General features: G+C 44.3%; 1 protein-coding gene across 1 annotated transcript; it reads left to right on the plus strand.

Annotated features, from left to right (window-relative positions):
- Nucleotides 1–9,018: 9,018 nt before the first annotated feature.
- Nucleotides 9,019–15,346, plus strand: LOC127611887 (polypeptide N-acetylgalactosaminyltransferase 5). The gene is made up of 10 exons (XM_052082683.1): nucleotides 9,019–10,199; nucleotides 10,276–10,442; nucleotides 10,654–10,773; nucleotides 11,834–11,969; nucleotides 12,680–12,799; nucleotides 12,879–12,996; nucleotides 13,454–13,783; nucleotides 14,221–14,301; nucleotides 14,460–14,606; nucleotides 15,040–15,346. The coding sequence occupies exons 1-10, from the start codon at nucleotides 9,340–9,342 to the stop codon at nucleotides 15,184–15,186; spliced, it is 2,226 nt and encodes a 741-aa protein (XP_051938643.1). The 5' UTR covers nucleotides 9,019–9,339; the 3' UTR covers nucleotides 15,187–15,346.
- The last annotated feature ends 462 nt before the right edge of the window (nucleotides 15,347–15,808 follow it).

Raw genomic sequence — 15,808 nt, forward strand, 5'->3', positions numbered from 1 at the left:
TCTCAAAGCAATGCACTTCTTTGCAGCTCGGTCAGCTGTAAAGCGTTATTGATCCGGACAAATGAAATTTGTTCGCGTTGATCGATCAAACACATTATCTGAGTTTTCCAGTCTATTACCGGCAAGTAGGAAACTGGAAAGGCGTCAATAAATACAGCCGGGTCACCCCAGGTAGATTCCTTTTCAAGCAACACGCGCTGTAAATACAGCCGACTAAACACAAGCACTTTGGATTTAAAAGGTAATGGAGCCGCATCGTGACTAAACACCAAGCGGCCGCGGAGCCGCGATGCGGAAAGCACTTGGGTAGCACCTTCAAGGTCTGCAGACACTTGACTGTGTGCTGAATACTTGGCCTGGTCTTTACTGCCCCTCTTAATACCACCACCCCCCCACCCCACACCAAACCAATCTACCCCCGCCCCACAAGCACACACGTGAAAGCCTTCCAGCTGGCACCCGCCAAGTGCACTTGGCAGGTCGGCGGGGAACATGAGAATTATACCTATATCGCCCCAGAAAGCAATTCTCAAATATCACTAGAGTACAGCACTTCACCAGGGACCGGTGAGAGTGAATGGAACAAAAACACACACACAAAAAAAAAAAAAGCTCCTTCTGGCACGCCTAGCGCAGGAGGAAAGTTTAGCAAAGCAAGGAGACGGCAAGGATTCTTCCAAGAGAAAATCCGGCGACGGCAAAAGTGCGTAACACCGGCAGGCCCAAGTGCATTATTATTATTATTATTATTTTTTTAAAGACAAATGTCACTGACGAGTAAGTAGTTTGAGCAGAACAAGGTGCAGTCCAGGTGCAGCAAGCAAACGTTCCAAATGTCTGCGGACGTGTGTCATCAGATCAACACGCGCCAATTAAAAAGGTCAAGGAAGTTCGTTCGGTGGATCGAGATGCGCTTTTCTCTTTGTGGAGATGTTTTAAGAAACTAAACGGGGCCCCGTGGTACCTCTACTTACAAAATCAATTAGTTCTGGAAGATATTTCTTCACGAGACAAATTTTTAAGTCAAGACGCGTTTACCATGTAAATGTCCTAATCCGTTCCAAGCCCTCCGGAAATTCACACATAAATGTTTTCTAAAGCATAAAAATGCATCAAAATAGATATTAAAAAATAATAAATAAAATAAAATAAAAAATTAAAATAATTGAATATTTCGTGTGAAGAGACATTCTTAAGTGGAGGTGCCACTGTATTCAGATCATTTGGCTCAAAAAACCTGAATGACCAAACCAAATGAAAATGCTCGATATAGACACCTCAGGCGAAATAAAAAGGCAGAATCAGAATGAAAATTAATTTTCCCGCCGGGAAATCAATCGGAATAGTCATGTTCATCACATCTGTGCATTTTGAAAGTGAGTCATGCCTTTGTCACGAATGCACTTTACATTGAAATCAGACAATCCTCCATTAAGCGTCTCCAGTCGGGCCAAAATACTGCCGCTCGCCTCTTGACCGGTACACTCATAATAGGGAGCAGATAACTCGCTTCACCGGCTCCCTATATAAACACTTTCCGATGATTTCTTTTCAAATTTTCAAATGACCTTGCCCCGCCTCTGTCTTCTTCATTTGATCATTTGGACGGTAATCACTTTGAGCTCACCAAAATCCCAAATGTACTTTCTTGGAAGAACACCCCGGATATCAACATATTGAGCCGACAAAAGTTTGTCGAACTCGAACGTCATCGGATCACGTCTCCGAATGTCCTCTTGGCATTCATTCACGCCACCTTGCTGAAAATAGGAACCTGCAGCCGCGCAATGGCGATAGAGCAGCTCCGATAGCTCCTTTATTATGGAAAAATATTTTAAACGGCGCCAAAAAAAAAAAGGGCTGCGACCACCTCGTTCCCGCCACTATCACTCCAGCTATTGATAAGATGTCTAAATTTATAGCGGAATAATTCTGCGGGAAAAGAGATAAAAGGTTGCTGAATAAAATATGAGGCGAAAGGCTGTAAATTGTCGCAATGCATATCATTTCATTCAAACGTCGGACGCAATTACCATCTGCTACACTCATCAGCGCCCATCCTTTATGACTTAATTATATGTTTAATGCTATCAGATCAAGGAAAGGGCAAAACAGATGAATGAGAGAAACACGGCAAAGATTGGGCAACAAGACAAAAGGCGGATGCAAAGTAACATAAAGGGCTGAAATTGATTCCGCCCAAGCAGGAAAATGGGACCTTAATTCCGGGGACAATGTTGCCTCATCTCCTGCGCCTTCTAAGATAATAAAGCCAGCGTGTTGCCAATTTGTCTCCGAGCAGTCAAACAAAGGGAGTCGAGTTCCTTTACATCCATCGTGATCACGGCGATACTTTCTAACCAGACGGACGACCTGAAACTCATTTATCGCGCCGCCTTGGAAATGAAAGTGGCGCTGTTTCGGGTTCTGCTTTAACCCTTTTGAGGGGCAAAGGTTACGACGGCGGACAGCTTATGGTGTTATCAGGTTACAGGTTAGCATGAACGGTGCAGGAAATAAAATAACGCCATTTTGGAGTCGTTTTGCTGGTTATTTATTGACCCCGGTTTGGGTTATTTTTGAACAAAACTGTTATTCGAGTTCGTTTTTTTTAATGTAGTAACAATGTAATTAACAAAATCGATGATATTTAATCAATTCAAAACGAATAATTTTGTACTTTTTTTTTTGGTGGGTTATTCTTTTTCACCAATTTTGGGGAGGTTTAAAAGAATAACCTAAAAAGTTGGCTAAGTCCCTTTTCGACACAACTGAGTTTATTTTTGATCCAAGTGTTATTAGGGTGCTCATTTGTTTGGTAGGTTAGGCGGTTACTTCCTGGATTGATGGAAGATGACTACGGTAGTAGAAATGCGGTGCCACTGAAAAGATTTTTTGGCGTTTCGGATCTGGCTCCTCGCGATTATTCGCGAAATTAGGACAAAGCTCGAGATGGCCTCAAACGTTAAAAAAAGTTTTAAAAAAGGGGTCAAATTAATTTTAAACAGTGCTGGGTGTTTTTTTTGTTTTTTTTTTTCTATAATGTTCAAAAATGTTCACCTGACTTGGACCCAATGTCGTTTTTGAGGACACATCACGGCGAGTCGGAGTCTATCCCAGTCGATTTTGGATGAAATTGTGACACCAGAGATTGCGTTTGACCTTTGAGATTCCAATTGCCGACCCCAACGTCATTCCTTGGGCCGTTCTCTATTCTGATACAACATTAGCAAGGTTTTTAATTACTCCTACCACCAAGATTTCATGTTTCATCACACTACGTTTTCCTTTATTCCACTGATATAATTAAAAACAACAAACCGGGTGTATTATCTTCTGAATCGGGAAAAACTTTACGACGATCAAACTTTTTGTCGCGCCTTTCGATTCAAATCATGTAAGACAGCATCCACAAAGCGAAGCGTGCTGGTCCAAATGGCTGTGGGCTAAAACGCTAGCCAGTGGGCATCCCGGATGCCAGCGGGCACTGTCCTAACTGTGTACCTTTGGCCAGAACTCATTACAGGCTGACATTTAGGCCTGCTGCCGTCCATGCCAAGTCAGCCTTCTGGATAGAGACAAATTATGTAGTTATTTTTTTATGTCGGACATTAAGTCATGTCCGGCGTGAGCCAAATGAGTCTCACCTTCATGTCACCTGAAAGGAAAGCAACAAAAGGCTGCGGAGGTCTTAAACAGGGGCGGCTATTTTGCTTAGTGTGTAAAACATTCCTTTATTACAAATAAGATGAAAGTGAGGTGAATTATGTTCCTTACGACGATAAAGAATCTATCCAAGTACTCCTGCACATTCAAAAGAAATCCAGTGGAATAATAATGAAGGACACAGAATTGATTAAATTCCTTTTTTTTTCCCACATCATAAAAAGAATATAATTTCTGTAGACGTTTCTTTCAAGGTGATTGCAGATTTTAGTTTTTACATTTGACTGCATTCCCAATTTTATAAGTCTGTTAATATACAGTTCAGTTCAGTAATTCGTAGTAGAATCGAATGAAAGACTCGGTTATGACTCAATGGATTAGAAATGCCAAGTTCAATTCCAGGAGTTTGATTCAAAAAGTCGAGCATAATATCGAATCCCGACTCGGAGCAAGATTTCATGAATTCAATTCATTTCGGATGATTTTGGCTTTTAGCAAAAGGGAAACCCAAAATGTAGCATCTCGGGAAATGTGAACAAACGCATGAGGAAAAAAAAAATGGGTTGACCTTCTGGAAAGTATTTTCTGAATCTATAAAATAAATGAGCAGTGAAATAGATCTTTCCACCATTTTAGAATTTACCAAGATGGGCCTGTATGCGAGTTCAATACAAAACGAGTCATTGAAGTCTAAACCAACAGAAGGGATACATTTTGCATTTACTTGTTAGGAATTCCAGCCATTTTATGTAGAGGCCTTATTATTATCTTCATTCATTCATTCATTCATCTTCCGAGCCGCTTGATCCTCACTAGGGTCGCGGGGGGTGCTGGAGCCTATCCCAGCCGTCTACGGGCAGTAGGCGGGGGACACCCTGAATCGGTTGCCAGCCAATCACAGGGCACACATAGACGGACAACCATCCACGCTCACACTCACACCGAGGGACAATTTAGAGTGTTCAATCAGCCTGCCACGCATGTTTTTGGAATGTGGGAGGAAACCGGAGCACCCGGAGAAAACCCACGCAGGCCCGGGGAGAACATGCAAACTCCACACAGGGAGGCCGGAGCTGGAATCGAACCCGGTACCTCTGCACTGTGAAGCCGACGTGCTAACCACTGGACTACCGCGGTTAGCACGTCGGCCTTATTATTATTATTATTATTATTTTTGGTATCATTTTTAACTTTATGCGGCAATTAGGAACACTTACCACAATGTTATGAAATCTGTGGAGTCAAATGTGTTTGTTTTTTTCAACGAGCACCAAGTTTTTCAGTTGGTTGATGACCGAAGGATCGTCGGTTTCGAATCCATGCCTGACAGCCGTTTGCTGTCAGGCATGACCCCCGGACCCTAATTTGCCCCCAGTGGGCCCAGCAGCGTGGGGCCTTGTAAGTGCGATACCAGCGTTCTTCCTTGACCCAAATGAAAAAGAACGGCTCTAAAACGAGTCCTAATTTGAGATAAAGGCTAATGTTCGTTCTTTTACAAGCTCCGTTTTCCTCCCCTTGATTTAGGAAGGCGGTTCCTTGATGTGACCAAAGTGCAGCCTGGTTAAAACAGGAACAGAACTAAGGCGCCATCTTGTGGCGAATATCTCAGCACCACTCAAGTGATTTTTATTTTTATTTTTTTTGTGCCCTCCTGTTAGCCATGGAAATGATGGGGGCTGTAAAACAATTTAAGTTTGAACTGATCAAATATTAGCACGAGAACCGATAAACCGAGGGAGTGGCGATTATATTAAATGTGTCACTGCTGCATACTCTAAAAGATGCAGGAAACGACTGGTGACATTTATAACATTCGAGCACATTAGAGGGCAATTACCACCGAAAATAAAAATAAGTGAGCCGACCGCACTGGCTAGCCGGTCGCAGTCGTGGAATCGAACGTCTCCAAAAGTTGTTTGTGTGCTCTTGTGGCATTGGCACAAATTGCAGATAATTGCTCATTGGGAGGATTCGGCATTCCCTTGCGTGCACACGGCGAGGAATATTTTCTCACTTTGAGCATAACCAGACACAACCGGGCATGTAATTGATTAAAAGTTAATTGTGCAAAGGTCTGCCTGATTGGGGCCCATCTGTCAAGCTGTACATGCGCAAATTCTAATCATATTTCATTAAGAGCGCAAACAAATTGCATACATCACAGTTAGGCTGCAAACTGTTATGAAACAAATTGGCTTTTTAACAATGAAGGGAAATTACATCACATAAGCGAGTATTACACCCACCTCCCCGAGCTATATTTCTTAATGAATCCTCTAATGAATTTAATTGGCGCAATGTGCATAAATTTGGAGATGAAAATGTCAGCGGGTCAGACTTAAGCGTGTTGTGTTAGCAAAACATGACCCTCATGCGAATGACGCGTAATTGTGGGGTCTAATTAACATGTTCTGAAAAGGTATCGTGGGGCGTGCATTGATGCTCATTTTACACGGGCCGGTGTCAAATCACCGCTTAGCGTCATCTTCTTTGCATCAACTGGAATGTCATTTTGTGTTTGTCATAAGGGAGTGAACGACACGTCTTGGGGTGACTAAGCACGCTTCAAACTCAACACGGAGCTCATTCCGAAAGCCTTTTCAATCACGGCCACGGATTTGATTCGATAGCAGGCTTGGGAAGACCAATAACATTTAAAATGGAAAAAGAACCATTTAAAAATCATTTGTTAACAAACCGATTGCTTAATTTCATGAGATTTTATAACTGTGGGTCATGTTGATTATTGTTTTAAGTAAAAGCAAGTGGAGCGGCCCGGTAGTCCAGTGGTTAGTACGTCGGCTTCACAGTGCAGAGGTACCGGGTTCGATTCCAGCTCCGATTCAATGGATCACGTTCAATGGATCCAGTTTGCATGTTCTCCCCGGGCCTGCGTGGGTTTTCTCCGGGTGCTCCGGTTTCCTCCCACATTCCAAAAATATGCATGGCAGGCTGATTGAACACTCTAAATTGTCCCTAGGTGTGAGTGTGAGCGTGGTTGGTTGTTTGTCTCTGTGTGGCCTGCGATTGGCTGGCAACCGATTCAGGGTGTCCCGCGCCTACTGCCCGGAGACGGCTGGGATGGGCTCTAGCACCCCCCGCGACCCTAGTGAGGATCAAGCGGTACGGAAGATGAATGAATGAATGAATAAAAGCAAGTGTTTTATTTTGAAAATATTTTCTTTTTAATAAAAATATTTCTGGCAAAATTCCGAGGATTTGGATAATAAGGCCTGGAAAAGATGAATCAATCATCAAAAATAATTTCATAATCGATTCCTTGTTGATTAATCCTTGCACTTCGAATTTCAATTAAATTTCACAATGACTTATTTTTTTTAATATTACTATTTAATTTAGATTAGGCAGATTTTACACTCCTACTATTCAATTTGATCTCCTTAATATGTTCTCACAAAAAAAAAAAATCCAAACTTTTGTAAATTCTGCATGTCCGCTCCAATGCGACGACCCCCGAGCATGAACTTTCTCTGTCACGCTAATCCACGGCTTGCCTTTCTCTGCCCCGATGCGCAGGCGTTCCCTCCCAACCTCCTTAACCCCCGTTCAATTTAACACCAAATACAAATTCAGCTAATGATGCCATCACGAGTGTGCATGTATGTTTAACTGTGTGAATACATGAATACATTGGTGCAGTCCATGAAAGCGCCCGAGACTTTGCCTGGGGCTCGTCCCGAGGCAAATCATCGAGCTCACGCACACTAATGAAAGAGTGTGTAGCGCCAGCTAAGGGCAGCCACGGCGGGAGCCTCTGCTACCCTCCCTCCTCGTGGCGCTGTTAATAGTCTGCATGGAGCCAAAGGGACTCCCCGGAGAGGCCGGCTGATGAAGAGGCCAACCTGTGGCCGTCTCCGCTAATCACCGGCTAATGGCTGCACTAACATGCCTCTTACAAATGGGATTGTACATGTGTGCCTGCATATGTATGATATGCGCTCTGCATGTGTGTACGGATGTGTATGTGTGTGTGTGTGGGGAAGGGCTATATGGGGACACAATGAGTTAACTATTACAATATTCGGTCTGAGGCGTGTTAGGGTGCAAATCATGTTATGTTTTGCTCCTCGCTAACTGCATCTTATGCGGCTTTGTGCGATGTGATTTAGGGCCCGTTGCAACCGCAAAAGGAATGCAGTCGGCGGCTCATAACCACACACTAGGCCAAGGGTCGGGAACTCTGGTTGGTTGAGAGCCACATCCTGCCTGTTTTAGATCTCTCCGTACAGCAACTCACCGGATTTAGACGATCGGCTCTACAGCAAGCTCTGCAGACGCCTGAAACGATCGGGATCCATTGAATCAGGTGGGAGGGATCTGAAATCGACAGGATATGGCCACCCGAGGAATAGATTTTGGCTGTTATATCTGTGATCCGGCGACTAATATTTGAAATTGCAATTAATCGAGCGGCTGGGAGTGTTGAATTTGCAAATACTGAACAGGTTTAACCCCACCCCAAGTATAGAGGATGAAAAATCATTTTTAACACACCACACAACACACCATAATCACCCAGGATGATCTTTCAGAGGCCATCCGAGGATCGGGCTTTTGATCAGGGGGGATTTGATGACAAAAAAAGTTAATTAAATAAGATTCGATAAAACAATATGGGATGGATTCGATAAAAAGTGTTGGGATACATTAGATTGAATAGGAGTGATTATGTAGGACAGGTTTCATTAAATTGGATATAATGGCATAGATTTAGATCAATTTTACGATCAACAGGCTTGAGTTGGACAGTCAGATCGACAGACGGATTCATACATAACGTTTGTGCTCTATTATTTTTTTGGGGGGGGTGAGCTTTCAAGTCGACAGACAGATTCATACATAACGTTTGTACTTATATTTTTATTTTTGGGGTGTGTTTGGGGGGGGGGGGGAGTTGAGCTTTCCAGTCTGCACAGTCGTGTTAAACACAAACATTTCCCCGACGCCACCAGAGATATAATTAGCGTCGCTCGACAGGTGACGCCGCATTTTAAAGCCTTAATGGTGAAAGGAATTCGCGACAGGTCTTACCAGAAATTTTGGTTGAATCGCATGCAGCGTGTCAGTATCTACCAGTAAACCACCAATTATAATGAGGAACTCATCGACCGGTGGCCGTTTTAAACCGAGGAGCACAGACAACGCGGCGGAAATCAAGTTACAATTTTGAAATCCGCCGTTCTTATCCCGCCGAGTCATTTTGTGTGAGCGTGGACTGCTTTATTTTGAAATTCAGCGCTCGGGTTTCCTGTTGGGCTTCTACGCTACCTTGACGTCACCTCGGGGGGCGTTTTGTCCAATCAGAGTTACGTTGCTGCTGCTTTTGGGCATGAACTCACCGCTTACATGCTTGACAACTTCAAGAACTTAAGTGAGTCGGGGTGGGGGGGGAAGAAGTTTAGGACAGTAACTTTGTCTTGCAACGTTTGGATCACGGTGATGGTGAATAAGTTATCACCGCGACGGTCTTGTGATATTCTTTGAACGACGCGGTCATTCCGTCCCGTGTGAGATTTGTTGTCGCGCGCCACGCAGGCAGCTAATACCTCCGTAGGAAAGAATCTATAACGCGGAACGAAGTTGCCTCGGGCTCAATGTGATACTTTGATTTCTCGCATTTGGGGGGGGAGAAAAAAAACAATAATAATTAAGATGATACCGTGTTGGAGGTACTTGCGGAGCAGCAAGAGCGTCCTGGGCTTCGTGTTCGTGGCTTCTGTCATTTGGTTGCTGCTGGACATGGCTGTCCTCCGCTTGTCCGTCCGCGACGTCAACACTCGTCTACTGAAGGAGAGAGTGATCCGGCGGCAGGACCTGACCAGGCGGCAGGACAAAGTTACGCCGCTCATGGAGACGTTCTTGGAGGAGTCGGTGGTCAAACAGGAGGTCTCGGACAAAGTCTCGGACGGGGTGGACGTCCAACCCGTCGGACTGTACAGACGTCGTAAAGATAAAGCGGCTGTTAAGGATAACCAGAACCGGCGAGGCAATCCGAGTAAGGTTAAACCGGATTCCGTTGCTAAAGAGCCAGTGGATTTGCAAAACGGCGTCGAAAAGAACGACTCGGTTGCACTGAGCCGTCGCGCCGTCAACGCGAAGATCATCGAACCCGCGAAGGCCGCCCCAAATACAAGCGTGCGAGTGTTCAATCAGCCCCGGGCCGTGAAGGAGCAACCGCCCGTTCAAGAACTTCCCTTGAAGGAGGACAACCAAAAAGAACCCCCCAATCAAGGAGCACGCAACACATCTTCAGCGAAAGACGAGAAACTCCAACTCCAAAATAACTCGATCGTCGCCCATCCCGTTAAGGCGAGCGTCCACCAGGTGCTGTCCCTCGACGCGACCGCCGCCCCCAGAGATCCCGACGCCGTGGGCCAGTTCGGCCAGCCGGCGACGGTCCCGAGCGAAGACTCGGTGAAGATGAAGCAGAGGTGGAACGAGGGCTTTTTTAACGTCTACCTGAGCGAGCAGATCCCACTGGACCGAGCCATTCCTGACACCAGGCCGGAGATGTGAGTCGCACACCCCCCCACCGCCCCCCTCCCCCCCTCATCTGACACGACCCGCTTTTTGTTTCCCCCCCAACAGCTGCGCCGGCAACGTGGTCCACGACGAGCTGCCGTCCACCAGCGTGATCCTCTGCTTCGTGGACGAAGTGTGGTCCACCCTGCTGCGTTCCGTTCACAGCGTCCTCAATCGGTCGCCGCCGCACCTCCTCAAGGAGATCATCCTGGTGGACGACTTCAGTAAAAAAAGTCAGAGCGCCGTTCTAACCTTCGCGGCTCGAGCGCATTGATCACCAGCGGCGTTGTTAGACTTATACGGAAATAAGACGCGTTACCCGTGAAAGTAATTTGGTGACCTCGCCGATTATTTCGATTAGGGGCGCGTGACGTTCGTTTTTCGCCGTGTACCTTTTTCCTGCTTCGGTTTTCAGTTTCTGGTTATTGCCGCTTTTGTTTTCAGGATACCTGAAGGAGAATCTTGACCACTACATGGCTAACTTCAGCAAGGTCCGAATCATTCACCTGCAGGAGCGTCAAGGCCTTATCAGGGCTCGGATGGCCGGGGCGGCAGTTGCCACAGGTCGGCGCCGCTTTTCACGTGTTCAACTTCATGTTTGTTCATTTTTATTATTTTTTTTTTTTTTGGTAAGAGCCAAAATGTTTATCGCCAATTTCAGTTTCTGTTCAAGCGTCCTTGTTTTTTTTTTTTTTTTTAAGCAAGCACATTTAACAAAAATGTCTCCATACCACTAAGTTAAAAATGAAACGACTTCCACTCAGTTATGCCATTAGGATAATGATTTTAATATCAGGCAGATGGGCCAGGTCAAAACATATAATAATTATTATTTTTTAAAGATTTTTTAATGGTATTCTTTATAATTAATGGAATTATACGTTATTTATTGCAATAATAATAATAATAATAATACATTTTATTTATAATACATACAAACTATTAAGTTCAAATAATATTGCTTGTTTTAATGGTTTTATTGAAACGATTATTTCACCAAACATTTAGTGCAGTACATAAAAAAAAATGTTTGTCAAAATATTATAGCTATATTCTTTTATACCAGTATATTTTTATTTTCTTAGTCACAATAAATCCATCCATCCACAAATTCACTTTTTTTTTCAGATAAATTGGGGAAAATGTATGGACACACACACACACACATATATATATACATATATATATATTTTTTTTTTAATAGATAAATGAGGGGAAAATGTGTGGACATATATTTATTTATTTATATGTAATTATATATATATATTATTTTTTTAAATAGATAAATGGGGGGGGGGGAAATATATATATATATATATTATATATATGGGACATATATATTTATATGCAATTATTTATATACATACATACACACCCACACACATTTTATTTAGGTACAAAATAGCTATTTTAATGCAAAAATATTACACGAGTCTTGATCATGCTTGGTGGGTTGGATCGACGTACCGAGTGGGGCCCGCAATCCATATTTTGCCCACACTGTTGACCGACATCTGAGCCGCACTCGGGACACAAGAAGCGTTCACCTGTCGAACGTCAACGTTAGCGCTGCGTGTCATGGTGCGGTTGTTTTAGCCTAACAGGATGTTTGCTCTGCTCCCAGGTGAGGTTCTCACCTTCCTCGACTCTCACGTGGAATGCAACGTGGGCTGGCTGGAGCCTCTGCTGGAGCGCATCTACCTGGACCGCAGCAAGGTCGCCTGTCCGGTCATCGACGTCATCAGCGACCAGGACATGAGGTGACACCCTAGATCAGGGGTGGGCAAACATTTTGGCTCAGGGGCCGCATTGACTTAAAATTTGACAGAAGGGCCAGGTCAGCACAAGATATGGTACATAAAAAAAAAACTGCATTCGTTGACAGTCCATATCAAACATCAACAGAACAAAAGCATGAACGTACTGTATTAATATACTTTTTTAAAAGACAACAGTGTTGTTGATGACCTATTTTAGCCTGTGCACTGCTGCAGATAGGTTGTGATCAGATCAGTAGAAGTAGAGCGATACAGAGGTCCAAGGTGGTCGATAAGATCCCCCCCCCCCGCCCCCCACCCCCGTGTTCTGCAACTTCAAGTCAATGTGCCACCTGGCGGTGAAATATCTGTCATTACAAGTCCAAATAAAATGAATGCAATCATTCACATTGAATCTTAATTGTGGACCAACCTTCGGTGGGCCGGATTAAAAAGACCAACGGGCCGGATCTGGCCCCCGGGCCGTAGTTTGCTCACCTCTGCCCTAGATCCATTTTTGTTCAAAATCATGCCCATTTGATTTGTACAGCGCCAATTCAATACAGATGTTATTTTAAGACAAGGTCATAAAATCTACTGAGCCTCCTAATGAGCGAGTGCTGAGCAATGCATGCATGTAAATTCCACGCTTGATTTACTGTAAAAAAATAATAATAAATAATAATAATCTCTGCTTTTCTTTTCCCCTTCAGCTATAAAATGGTTGACAACTTCCAGAGAGGCATTTTCACTTGGCCTCTCACGTTCGGTTGGAACGCCCTCTCCGACGAGTACGTCAAGAAGAACAACATGACGGCGGCTGATCCCATCAGGTCCCCAAAACACTCTCACCCGCCATTTTGTTTCCCTTCATGGCCGTCGCTCACCTTTTGTTTTACGTCGACCTCCCAGATGCCCCGTCATGGCCGGAGGGCTTTTCTCCATTGATAAAAAATACTTCTATCAACTCGGCGCCTACGATCCAGGCCTGGAAGTTTGGGGTGGGGAGAACATGGAGATTTCTTTTAAGGTAGCACTCAAAAAGTACCGAGACCGACCCGTTTGCCTCTTGAAGTCATCTCATCGACCCGCAGTCGCTTCTAATTGGAATTACGATCATTTCTTATCATTTACTGACCGCCTCCATTTTGAATCGAGGTCTCGGTTAATCACCGGGTGCCTCGTACACTTCGACAAATAACACTGCTGTCATTTCCTGGACGGTTAACCTCAGAATGTTTTTAGCTTAGCATTCACCACTGAAGTTGCCTTTTTTTTTTTTTTTAACCCAGCTATCCAGAAGAAAAATACCATTCAAAATATCCGGTGCGGTAAAACAAATTATCAAGGATTGTTGTCGACTTAGGGAGGTCCCGATCCAATCACGTGATGGAAAATCCGGACCGATCACGTGATTTTTTTCAACTGATCCGCTATCGGGTGAAAAAAAGATCGGCTGTACGCAAACAGAGCTACTGCCCCAACAGGTCTGGATGTGCGGGGGCCAAATCGAGATCATCCCCTGCTCCCGAGTGGGCCACATTTTCCGAGGACAGAACCCGTACCAGTTCCCCAATGACCGGCGCAAGACGGTGGAGCGCAACTTGGCCCGGGTGGCCGAAGTGTGGCTGGACGAATACAAGGAGCTTTTCTACGGCCACGGCTACCGCCACCTGCTGGACAATATCGTCAGTGACATCGGTGACCTCTCCCAACAGATCCAGCTGAGGGCCAAGCTCAAATGCAAGAGTTTCAAGTGGTACCTGGACAACGTGTACCCGGAGTTGGAGGCTCCTTTAGTCAAAGCTGCGGGTCTGGTACGTTGTCCTTCCGCACTTCAGCGGAAACTCGATTGAACAGACACAATTGGGGGAAGGGCTCGTTCGTTCAAAGCGATTGTCTGTTAACTCATTCACTCCCAAAGACGTTTTTAAACGTCTTTTCAGACTCGGTCTAGAATTGCCTGGTACTGAATGAGTTAATACCACAGTACTTTTTTTCATGACCTAAAAAAAAACTCAATTCGGTATAAAATGTTTATTTATTTTTTTTATTTTTGCCGAAAAATTCCCATTTACGGTAAAAAAATTATTGTCAATAAATATACGTATAACTTGTGTTAAACAGTAATTCTGAACCATATTTACACTTTCCTGTCTACCAGTTGATGAAGTTGTGAAGCCATTTACCGGCGCTGTGGGAGAATTTTTGAAATCAGAGTGCAGAATTCAAAGCTTTCTCCCGTTTGACGCAGGTCTTCAATCGAGGCTTGAGAACTTGTCTTTCTGTGCATGCGGGTGTTCTCTTCTTTGAGACGTGTGATCTCAGCAAGCAGGTAAGCGTGAACTCAAGGAAATATGCACTCGGAACACAAGTGTCACTCAAAGTAAAGTTTCCAGTACGTTTCCACAGGAAGGTTTCCAACTATGAAAAATGCTGGACTGGCGTCACTGTTCTCCGAAACTATCGGTCACTTTCCTTTTGACTTTTCAGAGTCAGCACTTTAACTACACGTGGCTGAAGCAGATCCGCCAGGAGGACATGTGTGTCGATCACAACGAAGGCCGTTTGATTTTACAGCCATGTAGCGTCGAGCGCACCGCGCTACACTGGCTGCACAAATCCTCCAAGTCAAAACTGGTAGGTCACGCTTAGCATGTTGCGCACCCTCCAACCAGAAGCGACGCCATATTTTGCTTTTGTCGGCGGGGACACACATTTCCAGACCGACGGGATGCTTGCGGTGTAATTCCCTTTCAGTTTTGTTGACTGCTTGTACTGGAGTGTCTGAACAATTTCAAATCGATTTGTTCATGAGGGTTCATTTACATGCCATTATTTTGATTTTCAATCCCGTATTGTATTAAGCAGGTTAAGCGGCGGCGTTCGACTCGGGTGTTGCCCCAACTAGTTATTGTTGTATGTAATCGTGATTAATTATGATTAATTAGTCATTTTGACAGACAAAACAGTAACCCCCCCCCCCCCCCCCCCGCCCCCTCCAGTTCGCCGTCGTGCCGTTTTTAATATATATATACTGTATATTTTGAAAATCCTTGTCGTCTATTTGCAGCCTCAGCACTTGGTGGCTGAGAATGGCGGCAAACAAGCGTGTATGGAAGTGATCAAATCCTCAAAAGTTCACATCCTACACCTCGCCGCCTGTAACGTCGACAGCCTCTTCCAGCAATGGGAGTTCACAAACTACTACGCACAGTGAAGAGCAACAACTTTCTGGGGGAATGTGCACGAGATACGTTTAAGGTTCACGTCTTAACGGACCTCAAGGTGGATATCAAGGATAGGGAATAAACGCTAAGTGAGTAATTAGTGTCATGCAGGGACAGTGGAAACGTGCAATGATTTCATGCCCTTTTTTTTTTTTTAAACAAAACTTGTATTTTGCTTATGACTCCATTGACATTATAACTCCACTGGGTCAAGTTTAAACCCAAGTTGCCCAGTTGGAATTGGGATTTTTTTTGTTTTTATTTTTTTACAAAAATAATATGTCGCCAACTGCAAATTAAGACCAACTGTGGACCTGGTTTGTATCCTGTGAATGTGTCAGACTACATAGAGATGATCGAATCCAATTTGTCTGAAACGTATCAAACGGGTAAAAGCCGAGTCTTTTTTTAAAATGTGGTTTACTTGAGGTCTCCTGTGGTTTTAAATGCTGCATCACTCCGGTGGCGGGAACTGGGAACGGTTTCTTTTTGTACGGTTGTGCTTTGGACACTAGAGGGAGCTGTTGACCTGAAATGATCAGAAAGCCTCTCACAAGGACTTTGGTAGGGGAGGGAATAAATAAATGCCTTTTGTTTTGGAAAAACGTACAA

This window comes from Hippocampus zosterae, chromosome 12 (genome assembly GCF_025434085.1).
Source record: "Hippocampus zosterae strain Florida chromosome 12, ASM2543408v3, whole genome shotgun sequence".
NCBI classification, from domain to species: domain Eukaryota; kingdom Metazoa; phylum Chordata; class Actinopteri; order Syngnathiformes; family Syngnathidae; genus Hippocampus; species Hippocampus zosterae.

What these genes read in the sequence shown, in the direction of transcription:
- LOC127611887 (XM_052082683.1), top strand. Translation starts at nt 9,340, where the DNA reads ATGATACCGTGTTGGAGGTACTTGCGGAGCAGCAAGAGCGTCCTGGGC. An exon ending in GGACGACTTCAGTAAAAAAA is followed by an intron (nt 10,443 to 10,653) that starts GTCAGAGCGCCG and finishes TTTTGTTTTCAG; the next exon opens with GATACCTGAAGGAGAATCTT. An exon ending in AATCCTCCAAGTCAAAACTG is followed by an intron (nt 14,607 to 15,039) that starts GTAGGTCACGCT and finishes GTCTATTTGCAG; the next exon opens with CCTCAGCACTTGGTGGCTGA.